This window comes from Ictidomys tridecemlineatus, chromosome 2, assembly GCF_052094955.1.
Source record: "Ictidomys tridecemlineatus isolate mIctTri1 chromosome 2, mIctTri1.hap1, whole genome shotgun sequence".
Classification (NCBI taxonomy): domain Eukaryota; kingdom Metazoa; phylum Chordata; class Mammalia; order Rodentia; family Sciuridae; genus Ictidomys; species Ictidomys tridecemlineatus.
Window position 1 is genome coordinate 188,101,715 of NC_135478.1, and position 13,186 is coordinate 188,114,900.

Genomic DNA, 13,186 nt, shown 5'->3' on the forward strand with positions numbered 1-13,186 from the left:
TTTACTTTTTTCTTTTATTTTCTCTTTTTTATATGTATGTATGTATTGGTTCTGGGGATTGATTGAACCCAGGGGTGATTTACCTCTGAGCTATATCCCCATCCCTTTTTATTTTGAGATAGGGTCTCACTAAGTCTCCAAGGCTGGCCTCAAACTTGTTATCCTCCTGCCTCAGCCTTCCATGTCACTGGAATTACAGGCATGTGCCACCACACCCAGCTCAGTGACTTATATTCGACCTGAGCTCTTCTTACTCTTCTTAATAAGGGGCAGGTGTGTCCCTATTGTAGGGAAGACAGCTATCTCAAAGTATACTTTTTTCCTCTAGGTTCTATGAAAAAATTTTAAAATGTTTAGGATTCTGGAAGTAACCTTTTTGAAGCTTTAGAAACATGGTGTTGTTCTATGATCTCTTGGATACACCCACTTCCCAGACAAATTTGAAATAGAGTACAATAAGTAAATTTTAAATGAATATATTTTTTAGCTTGGTCTTTTAAAAAATAACCTATTCTGAAATAATTTTAGTCTAAATGTACATTTTAAAATTTTATTTATGTATTTATTTATTTAGGTACTAGGGATTGAACCCAGGGGCATTTAATCACTAAGCCACATCCCCAGCCCTTTTTATGTTTTATTTCTTTTATTTTGAGATAGGGTCTTGTTAAGTTGCTTAGGGCCTCACTAAGTTGTGGAGGCTGGCTTTGAAATGGCAGTCCTCCTGCCTCAGCCTCCTGAGTTTCTGGGATTATAAGCATGTACCACCATGCCTGGTTTGTTGAGATAATTTTGGAAAATTAAGAACTTGTCTTGAAATCTTTTGAGTGAGAAATATCTGTCTTAAATATAGGTTAAGTCATCTAACTTCTCTGAGCCTAGTTTTCTCCTGTTTAATGATGAAAGACATCATATTTTAAATTTCACTCTTCTCCCCAACTCTCCTCTTTCCATTCTTGAAATAACTGAACACTGTAACAGCTCAATAAAAGATTTTGAGAAAATGGCTAATTTAATGTGAAATGAGATCATTTTTTTTCTATATAAGGTGTTGCCAAAATGAATTCTGCACTTCACTTGAGCCCGTCCATCAGAGGCATCTCTTCTTATTACCCAAAATTTGAACACTGTTGGTAATCTCAGAAACAGATATGCCAGATTGTTTTCTTTAGGATAAAGACTTAAATTCTACGGTTCTACAGGATATCAAATATATTTTTTAAAAGATAAAAGTCTGCTAATATTTACTACACAATAACCATTTTAATACAGTATCTGTCTGTAATAAGAATTAAAAACAAACCCATTATAACATTCACATACTACTCAGAAGGCCAGTTTTCCAAGTTTCCATGAAAACGTGTATTTTTCCAACTTGTTCAGAGGAACATATAGTAGTATAAATGTGGCAAGGATGGGGAATAGAATAAGTCTTTGAATGGGTTGCTATTTTTATCGGAAACTTCAAATGATCATATTTCAAGGACCTTAAATCTCCAATCATCAATGGCAGAAATGCCAGCCACCTATCATGCAACAAGTTCTTGAATAAATTTTTACTGTTATTGACCTAGGTACATTATGACTTAATGAAGTAAATCTTAAAGAGAATCTTCCATATTCTCTTTCTGGCCTACAGATGCTACCAGAACAATGGGAAAGCCCCAAGTACCCCCAATTACTATGTGGCAAGACAGTTCATCAATGGCAAATCATTTCATCAATGACAAATCACAGTTTTTCAAACCTGGGTCAACTATTTCTAAAAAAATAGGAGTTCTTGGAAGAAAAACAAAGACTAAGTTCCAAGTATGGTTAAGGCAGGAATGTGATTTAATTTAAATGGATCATCACATTAAATATCAGCATGCCTAAAATCAATTGCTGTTGCATTGGTGATATCAGGAATGGTCAGCTACTCCATCAAGATCAGGGTCTCTTATTTGCTATTGGTAGTCGTAAATTGCACTGTGTTAATTTTGACTTATGCCATTTTTACCATACAATGCCACTTTGGTGAGGTTTTCCTTAAACATTGGGTGGGAAAGTGATTCTGCTGGTATAAGAAACACACTAGTCTTATTTTCTATTGAAAGCATTATTTCATTTTTAATGAAAGCTAAGATGGCAGAGATCCTTAGAAACACAATTGTAACTATCTTAACATAGAACAGGTGGTGCTATAGTTTGGATCTTAAATGTTTTCAAAGGCCTCAGTGTTAAAGGCTCTGTCCCCAGCTTGGGACTATTGAGAGGTGTCAGCAACTATAAAGATGGGACCTGGTAGAGATCTTTGTGTCACCAGGAGTTGTAGCCTTGAAGCAGATAGTGGAACCCCAAACCCTTTCTCTCTTTTTAGCTCCTGGTCATGAGGTAAGAGATTTTGTTCCATCACACTGTGCTGCCTCACAGGCCTAAAAGCGACTGAGCCAACTGATCATGGACTGCAAACTCTAAAACTGTGAGCCAAAATAAATCTTCCTCCTTCATAAATTGATGTATCTTAGCCATTTGTTACAGAAATAGGAAGTTGTCTAAGACAGGTGGGATTGGGTAACTATTACACTGTGCTAGAGAAGAATTGAGAAGGTGGCTGCATTTGGAATTGAGTAATTCACACAATTATCAGATTTCTAGCAACTGTAATTACCCAGAGAACAGTGCAAACCAAAAATTAATGAAAAATAAGTCTCAGTCTTGAAAAAAGTAACTTATTTTTCTCCATAAAAGGCCATCTTTAGAAACTGAAGTCAGAGCCTAATAATTTAGCCCTGGCAAAATTAAAGGCACTGACTGGTTTAATATATTTGATACTCTAGTTAGAGAAAAACTATTAAATTCCATCCTAGCTTTAAATTCATAATCAATTAGATAAAAATCATTCTAGGCCACGTATATTAACAAGAGGGCACCAATCAATTAAATAAAAACACAAATAAATAAATGGAGGGACTTTAGGACAAGATGAAATGTGAGCACACATTTCTAAAGCCCATTCATCTTTACCAAAATCCTAAATGTCCCCAGCAAACAAACAAAATCAGAAAATAGAATATGAAAACCTAAGAGGTTTTCATGCTCCTAAGAAGTGGTAGCACATTTCCACTCAGCTCAAAGCATCCTGAGCCAGGTTTAATGGCATATACCTGTAATCCCAGCTGCTCAGGCTGAGGCAGGAGGATCAAAAGTTCAAGGCCAGCCTCAGCAACTTAGGGAGATTCTGTCTCAAAATAAAAAGGACTGGGGATGAAGCTCAGTGGTAAAATGACCCAGGTTCAATCCCTATCACCAAAATTTAAAAAAATTTAAAAATTAAAAACAAAACAAAACCAACCAAACAAACAACAGCAAACATTCCTGACACTGAAGGCCACAAAGAGTTTCTTGCAAAGTAGGAGCAGCTTTGTCAGAACATCAACAAAAGTTAAGAAACAGAGTAATGAGACGTTAAGGGATTTCTTTTTGAGAAAGGTAATTAATAGCTATGCTTTATTTTGTGCACCAGATCTATTCCTAAAATATTGTGAACAGAATGATTTTTATTTAAACATAATGAACTGTAAATCAGAGACACTCTCAACATAAGGGAACCCCTATGATAAATTATTTAACAAAATAAAAATTAAATTTTTACTGCATTTAGATTGTTATATCTTTCCATAATTTCCATAATGGACATCTTCCATTATAAATAAAATTGGTAAATTACAATAAAAGAGCTCCACCTAACTAGCGACCATTATGTTAACTGAAATAAGTCGAACTCAGAAGGTCAAGAGTCATATTTCTCCTCATATGCAGGAGCTAGCAAGGAAAAAGGAGAAGAAAAGGAGAGGGAATCTCATGAAAATCAAAGGGAGAACAGTAGAGGAAAGGAACCAAGGAGTGGGGGGGAGGGTGGAGGCAGTTCTTGGGAGTGACACTGGACAAATTATATTGTTATATTATCCGTAGACATGAATATATAGTAACAAATCCTATGATATTGTATAATTACGATGCACCTATAAAAAATGTGGGGGAATGAAAGAGCTCTGCCTAACCACTTGTGAAGGAATACAAATGAAGCTCAACAGCATTAGAATTTGAGCCGAAATTATTCAAACTGACATAAAAGAAAGGAGTTGAGATTTATCACATATGTCAATGTTAATTTATAAAATAAATATTTAAAAATTAGCTCTCCCAGAGGATTTTTGTGGCCTCAAACTGATTTAGAAGATGCCCAGTAAACCACAGAAGTAGAAAAATAACTATCAAGAAGGCACCATGCACCATTCATGAACATATTTGCAATCAGGCCAAGATATTCATTCCAATCTGTACCTCATTTAATAAGATTATATTTGGCACCAGTGATTTGCACTTCTAGAATGAGGAACAAATGTTCAGCATTTTAAAGAAAGACACAGGAACATTCCTTTGAATGCCCGAATTCAAAAATGGATTAAAACATTCCAGCAGGTGCTGTTGAGTTATATCTCTAAACATAGCAACTGAAGGAAATCCAAAATGCAAAAGGTCACTTGGAACAGTAAAAGTATTTGATTAGCAATCATTGCAGATGAGGCATACTGACAGGATGACTTTTCTGCATCTGCGATGTTGTTTATGTATACACACATGCATGGTAATCTTTTTTTTTAAGTTCTTTTAATGCAGCAGTACTGTACTGGGGACAGAGAATGGAGCAAGAACAGAGAACAATTCATCCCCAGATGGGTAGCATTCTGTTCCAACTGCTTCCCTAAGCAAATGCCATTGAGGCCCATGGCATTTGGTCTCCAGAGCTTCAACTAAACCAGATAGAAAGCCCAGAAAGCTATGTTCAATCCTGGTCCAAAAGCCAAGAGTATCAGCTCATAACACTCCTTAGTTCTGTCACTTTAGAGTCCTAATGTATCTGTAAGGTCACTCTTATCTCCATGTCCTCTTTCCTTCTTCAACTCTCACCACCCCATCAGACTCTCACCCCAGGGAGTCAGCCTCAGCCCAGCCACCCTGCAGGCCCATTCACATCTGTCATTCCTGGAGAGCCTTTTCCTCTCATCTGTTCAGAAACTTACTATACTTCTGCCTCTTCACTTGGGGAAACTGATTAGTTAATCTGTGCCAAAGTGTTCATATGGAGGCTGCTAATCCAACTTTATTTCAACATGGACCATTTGGAGGTAGGTGAGCTTCCAACAAAAAGTGATGCCAATATAAAAAAATATCATGTTTTGTGGCCAGCAATGGGGTGGGATAATTGTTTGTTAATTATTACAGCTAGAGGTTGTCTTGAGTTTGGGGCAGGTAAATAGGTTTGACTTGTAACTGCATTTACTAATGTAATGTTATCTTGAAGAATGTTGATGTTCAAAAAATTTATATAGTAAGCAGCACTTCAACTGTCAATCAAATGAAAACTGAGCTAAAACGTATTTATTTATTTTTGTAATTATTGAAAAAGCAATATGAAACATGCAAAGGTAATAGTTAATCAATAATGAATTTTTACAAACCTGGATGAAGTCAAATATGGTAAGAGGCAGAAGGTCATCCAAAATTGCTATATCTTTGGAGAATCTATTAAGAATCCCACCTATAATATGAAAGAAGCATATATCTCAAAAATCAAGTAATTTTAAAAGGCATATCAATATATTCAATACTAAACTTAGATCATAGCAGAAACAGGTATCATATGAGAATTGGCATGTATGAAAAATAAGGACTTTCAAATTTTAGTCTTGTTCAATTTCTAAGTAACTATGTGTTCAAGTTGTTGTCCCCTACTTTCCAAGGTTTTTTTGGTGTGGGGAGGGTACCATGGATTAATCTTAAAAGCCACATTACTGGCCCTTCTCTATTTTTTATCTGAAGCAGGAACTCGTTAAATTGCTTAAGACCTCACTAAATTGCTGAGGCTGCCTTTGAACTTGCAATCCTCCTGTCTCAGCCTCCTGAGCCACTGGGATTACAGGCATGTACCACCATGCCTGGCCTATGTTTCAACTGTTATAAAACACAGCTTCCTTTGGGATGCAGATAAAAAACAAATGTCTTTAATAGTTATTTAAATAGCTATTTAAATAGTTATTTAAATACAATCTTATTTGTGCAATCTTGAGTTTAAAGATCATTCACTGGATATGCTATCACCATTTCCTTTATGTCTGTATTCCATCTCATAGAGCTCTCCCTCTCCTCTAACTTCTCCAGGCTACCTTTCTGACACATCTCTGCTGAATCCATGGTAGTTCTCCCTCTCTTCGTACCCACTCTGTGGCTCTCCTTTGCCATGTTCTCTTTCTATGCTCTTCACTGGCAATCTAAGTTTCAGCCTGTCTTTTGAATTCCAGACTCACATGATTAAGTCGGATCAGTTGGATTTTTTCGATCAAAAAAGTTACATATGAAGTGTCTACTATGTGTCAGGCATAAAGCCAGAAACTGAGATAATAGAGGTGAATAAGCCAAGCTCCCTACCCTTGAGGAATACATTGTCTAGAGAGGAGTTAAACAAACAATTAGATAAAATGTAACATAATACTGTACAAACAAAGTAATTCTGAACTTTATCATTCACCCACTATTAACTGCAGGATAAAGTCCAAAATTCTTAGTTTAATATTTAATGCTTTTCATAATTTGGCCTTAAGTGACCTAGCAAGCACCAGCTTCCTCTACCCAAATATCCTATTTCAGCCAAGCTAGTCTATTCTTGATAAACACGTTCTTCACTTTCCTTCCACTCTTCTTTTCCCCATTTGGTTCCTTCTGCCTGGAAACCCTTTCCCCTCATCTCTGCTTGTCAAAATCTGTTTCCACATGAACTCCCCTCCTGCAAGAAAGCCTCAGTGTGTGCTCCTGCTGCAGGTAAACTCTTCACCCTTGTCTGCACCTCCATGTCACAGGACTCCATGCATGTTGTATATCACAGTCGCTTGTGCACATCTGTCTTATCTCTTTTTTTAGGTTGTTACTGCTAGGGGTCAATGGGATCATACCACATTCATTTTGTATCACCACAGCCCAAGCCAAAAAGCCTTAAATGTAGGAATTCCTCAACAAATAGCTATTGATTAATATGTTCTTTTGCATATTTCATTAAACATGTTCATATATCTTTCCATAAATGTACAAAAAGTTGAAAAAAGAGTCCATGAGATTTATGAAAATTTGTTTTTGTGAAAAAGAAATATCCTGGTGCTTACTATACTTCAGATGGTAATATTCTGTCAAAATACACATTCACATTTTCATTCATTTGATGTACTTTGCTGAGCATCTATTATTTGTCTGTGTAGGCTTAAGGTCATTCAAAAGTGACATATGAAAATCAGACAAGGAGTCAGAGAAAATCAAGGTCAATGTACAATTGCAGAAGGGCACATCTGGGAGAAATTACAAGTCCCTTTACACTGGCTGTTGCCAAGTATTGCAGAGAATAACTAGGTGAAAGAATGGGAGCTAAAGGCCCACAAGTCAGCAAGAGAGAAGGATTTTAAAAGAAAGCATAACCCTTACATACAAATACAGGAGGTGACAGAGGAGGGGCAGGAACAGGGCATAGAGATATTAAGGTCAACTTACTATTTCAGTTCTCAAGAGCATAAATAAGAAGGAATACAAATAACACAGTAATGTTTAGGAATCATCCTATATGATGCAAGTTGGGAAAGTAAGACAAATGAGAAAAAGAAAATGAGTGGTGATTATTTAAATATGAAACCAAGAAGGCACAGAACCAACCACAAGTTGTGTGTAAAGGAAAGAGGAAATCAGAAAAGTGAAGAGGGAGAATGGGAAGTGCAGCCCCCAAGAGAACAACACTACAAAAGAAAACTGTGATGGGAAACTAACATTGATTTCATCTTGGCTTGTTAATAGGCAAGTAACTTGTCCTGTTTCACTCTCACAAGACCCTCTGAGTTAATTTTTCTTCATCCTGCCCTACAGGTAAGGAAGCCAATGCTTAAGAGTAACTTGCTCATGATCACTTTTATGGGGCCAAACCAGGCCTCAAACAAGCCTCGTATTCTTTCCGTTGTATTTTATAGCCCTTTTCTGAATCTGGCAGAAATTCAGGCAAATCCCCTATATTCTCTGGGTCTCAGATTTCCATAAGAAATGAACTCACTGGATCAAGTGAACTGAGCATCCCATTAAGTCTAAAATTCAGAATGCTAAAACATAGGTTGCCAATGAGTATATCCAAAGGAGACAAGCCTTTAAGTGACCCATAGCCTTCAAAATAAACATAAAGATCTCCCTATGTACCAATACTGAAATTTTGTTACCCACAAAAAATAAATCTTTCTTATCTTGATACAAATCACTCTGTAAGTCTTAATCTTGAAACATATTCCTCATTTCATAGTCAAGTATTTCTGTGTCCTCCTCTTGCTTGTCCTCCTCTAAGGATGATGGCTTATTCATCTATGTACCATCTACTTTCTGGCTTAGTGCCACACACAGTGAACTTGACAGATGGCTGTAAGAATACAACTTATTAAATCATTAAGTCTTTAAGTGTGAAATTTTCTAAAGGGGAATCAATGGAACTCATTAATTTCAAAGTACCTTATGACCCTAAGTTTTGAAATTTTGGGGGCCCTTTATTCCACTACCATTACTTTCTATGACTTTAACTATTATGGTGTCAAAAATAGTTTCAAAATACATTTTTTTTATTTCCACCCTGGAAAAAATAAAATGGAACAAATTCGTGATTATTCCTAAACAGGTACATAAAACTAGATTATTCTGCCCTATGAAGTGAATATTAACTTTATTAATAGAAGAATTATACATTTTCCTTGATCCCTTCAAGTCTTCTCCTTCTTGAAATAGCACTATTTAAAGATGTCTAGAAGGTGACTAGAGCAAATATTTAAAAAGCATAACTGATTCAGAGAAGACTGCTGCTGCTGCTGCTACTGTTCTATCACATTCTAATAAACGAACCCACTCTAATTGTCTGATCTAGAAAGCCACAGGAGCCACAATATACGATTGCCTGTTATATCTGAGAAATGCACATGCCAGTCATAATGAGGCTCAACAAAGTATAGATGACACTCTGCAAAAGCCAGTTCCTCAGACTGGGGTTGTGGCTCAGTGGTAGAGTGTTTGCTTAGCATGTGTGAGGCACTGGGTTTGATTCTCAGCACTGCATACAAATAAACAAAAATAAAGGTTCATTGACACCTACAAAAAAATTTTAAAAAAGAAAAAGCCAGTGGCTCTGCTGGGAAGTCATCTGAGCCGCAAGCCCTTCTGATGATGGATTAGCAGTTTCATTTTGTAGACCTAGTCAAGTACCTGCTTTCAACGTGTTGAGGGTCGACATGGGTGCTTGTAGAACAGAATGTAACATTTTGTGATGTAAGATTTTTGACACTGTGATTAGTGTATGCACCAGTGGCAAACCTCTGAATAATCCCAGAGCAAGCAAAGTGTCAGCTATTCCCACATAAATGTAAAAAACATAGTAGAAGCTGGTGCTGGTGACAATCACAGCATAGCTGTTATTTGCATTTTTAGTACTATTCCCTTCATCTTGAGGAGGATTGCTGTAAAACAAAAGGGAAAATGTTATTTGGCAACCAAACTTGTCTACGGAATTTCCAATACACACAAAAACTAAATTTGTGTCTAAAGAAACATAATCTATTGGATTAACCCTTAATCTCAAAATTTTCTATTGCAATAGAGTAGACTAAGCTTTTTATACCATTGAAATAGATATAATTGATCTCTATTAGATCAAAATATTTAGAGAAAAGTACTAAGTATATAATGTTGTTTCAAATATTTTATTGAATGTCACAAAAGTTGAACATAACTAATTCCTTTAGAAATGGCAAAGAGCTGCAGGATCTACACATACTCACAAAATACAGTTGACCTATGGAACTGTAGGTCACATATCCATGGATTCAACAAACAGTAGATTGAAAACATGTTTTAAATTTCATCTGTACTGAACATATACAGATTTGGGGGGCATTATTCCCTGGACAATTCTTTCTAACAGATATTTATATAACATATTGCATTAGATATTACAAGTAATCTAGAGATTAATTAAAGTATATGAGAAGGTAGGCAGAGGTTATATGCAAATACTACATCATTTTACATAAGGAAATCAAGCATTTGCAGATTTTTACACCTGTGGGGGTCCTGGAACCCATTCCCCTCAGAAAGTAAAGGATGACTGGGATTTGTATTTTCAGTTAGCAAATACAGTGGGGAAATGAAACCCAAGGGATATTGTAATATTTCATAAGGCCCAAGTAATTGATGCAGATAAAATTTAATTCACAATAAGACATAAAATACTCACTTTTTCAGTAGCCACAACACAACCAAAGAAGCAGCCACCTGGAATGGAACAATACACAGTTAATTTTTTTTCTAACATCATTACTTATTCTTTCCATGTATGCCTCTATCTTCAATATGACTAGCAGCATGCATACAAACATTTTCATTATTGTTTGCTTTCCTGGGTCCAGCAGCTGCAATAAGGGTTCTAAGCATCATTATTTGTGGTAAGAACACATTAAGTTTATGGAACTCAGTTTTCACTGAGGTAAATAAAGCCAATTGTTTCCTTCATTCAACAGGTACTACTCATTGAACCTCACAAAAGAAATAAGATTATAGCTAAATGTTTTAAATAATACACTTTATTTTTATAGATGAATCTCAGCCTATCAGCAGATCATTTATCTCTTTGATTACCATAAATAATTTCATTTGGTGTGTAATGACTATGGATGCTTAATCCTTGTGAGAACAATTAATTATTGGAAAATATGAGATTAATACTTATGAAAATAAAAAAGTTTGACAGTGTATAACTGCATAGTTTATGAATTAAGATAAGTTACATTCAGGTTAAAACACATTATCAGTATGAGAATTTCTTAGGAATTAGGACTTTCTGAAGGTAAAGACATTCAGCTGAGGAATAAATGTTCTATACCATACCCCCCCCAAATTTTTTTAAACAACTTTGATTTTTATAGTTTTTTGATATTTAAATTATCTGTGCTCTATTCTATTTCAATTTGACATTCCATTCTCATAAACCTTGAGGAGAAATCTAATCTCATTCTGATACCATCACAATTGTCATGTTAGAATGACTGAAATGTCAGAAATCATACAATTAGCTAAATATTAACTTTATCAGAGAATGAAATAGAAAAAGTAAGCAATTGTGAGTAAGGTGATTTTGGAAAGGTGCACAGAATAAAAATAAAGTGGGGAGAAATAAATTCACTTGGAATAAGGGTCTAGCATTTCATTCTTGAATTTATCTTAAGGCCACTATATTAAAAACAACTCAAGGGGAATACTTAGCATCAATTAAGAAATTACACTTTGAAGTACTATACTTTAAAAAGGTGTATGCATTTTAGTTAAATTTACATATCAGAGGCACATAGAATGATGAAAAGTCTAATGGTATTGTTCACACTTTCCTACTTTTCTTCATTGTACAAATAGCCTCCATGCACTATCTCAAAAAAAAGAAAAACTATCTTGCTTTCATTGAGATTCATAAAAATTTTAAATGTCAAGAAACCCAGGTAATCTAGACTTTCCAAAAGTCTTTGTTGCCATACAAATGTGTTCCTATTTCTTCCAACTAATCAAATTACTCAAGATCTAAGATAAGTGTACATGCTTTGAGTCACTCTTTTATTATTATAGTCCCCCTTTGTTCCAATTAAAGGAGTGTCAATAATGCTGGCATTGCCAACTTCTCTGAATGTGAATACATCTCAGTAAAAATATAATATTTACTAATGGAACAATGCCCAAAGCAGTTTTCTAAAGAACTGGCCCACTCATTGTAATATAAAGCTATCTCCTGACTCTATTCCACATGGAATTACAAACTCAAACTGCTTTTATTGACTACAGCCAAAACATTTTCAAGAACTCCACATAGTGGTTTTATTAAAATTATTTGAGGCACATAGAAATATTTGAGTCCATTCTATTACTTCATTTCCAAAATGCTTAGAGTTTATAAAGTTAACACAATTTCTGATAGAGTGATAGTCCTAGATGATTAGCAAAAAGGTTTTCCATTTTTCAGGGTTTTAAACATCATTCCATACCAAATAGAATGCAGTATACTTTAATACATATTTTCAATATTTTAGTGGCCAAATCATTCTTTAAAATATAGATGAATGATCAGAAAAGTGCTCTAAGAGAATTGCCATCAGTTAGCATAGGAAGTAATACCATGGGATTTCTCTACATCCTCATATTCCTAACAATGTAAAGCCACTCAGAGATTCCTTATTAACAGATAGAAAGGAAGTCATTTAATTAAAAAAAAACATAAAGCAGTTCTCTGACACTTTGCTAAAAACCATCGAATAGAAGATCTGAAAAGGACCTTCAGAAGCTTCAATCAACTACACCCTCTGATAGTTGCAAAGGAAAGGAAAACATCTCCTAGTCTATTCTTGGCATTCTACTCTATCAAATCAGTGATGTACAGCCAAGCATGTCCACTAGAAAGACAAGTACAGTAGAAATTTTAAAGCCTGTTTGTTTGGTGTAAATATCTAAGAACTTAACAGAAGATATTATTCTGTAGAGGAGAAAATGGTACAAAAATAGAAAGGGAGACTGATTCCTTTTTCAAAATGACACACTCATGTTAAAAGTTAGCAAACTGAATAAACCAAACAAATACATTCAGTTTAGCAGTCCTGAAAGAAAGAATTTTTAAATGTAAAAATGGGGGGAAGGTTAAGTATATCATATTGCAAAAGAGAAGCATATTGAACCTATTCTGTAAAAACATAAATCTAAATTAAAATATTACCCTTATTAAAAATTTAAAAAGTAAGTCACTTCCATGGAGAAAAAAAATATATATCTTAACATTTCTTTTAAGTTTTTCAATCATAACTATGGTGCCCTGAAGAGAGTTTAAAAGAACTACACTATCATGCTGAATTAGCATCTGTACCATAATATGGAGTATCAGTGAGATGTTCCAATGGTAATAAGAAATGGACACACTAGAATTAAGAAAGAAGCTTAGGCTAAAAAAAAAATATGTAAATTTTGATTCAAAGAAAGCAACAAAATTGTGAACAATATTTAATGATCTGTTTAGATGTATAATTGTGCACATAATTTAAAAATCAGTATTTTT

At 34.9% G+C, this 13,186-nt stretch overlaps 1 protein-coding gene across 1 annotated transcript in view; it reads right to left on the reverse strand.

The window, feature by feature from the left end:
- The window catches only part of Cftr (CF transmembrane conductance regulator), a 153,250-nt gene that overhangs the window by 48,717 nt on the left and 91,347 nt on the right, over positions 1-13,186 (reverse strand). Inside the window, exons 16-18 of the mRNA XM_005332271.4 lie at positions 10,337-10,374; positions 9,310-9,560; positions 5,505-5,584 (exon numbers count right to left, since the gene is read on the reverse strand). Of these exons, the coding sequence (XP_005332328.2) occupies positions 5,505-5,584; positions 9,310-9,560; positions 10,337-10,374 (369 nt within the window). The remainder of the gene's footprint in view (positions 1-5,504; positions 5,585-9,309; positions 9,561-10,336; positions 10,375-13,186) is intronic.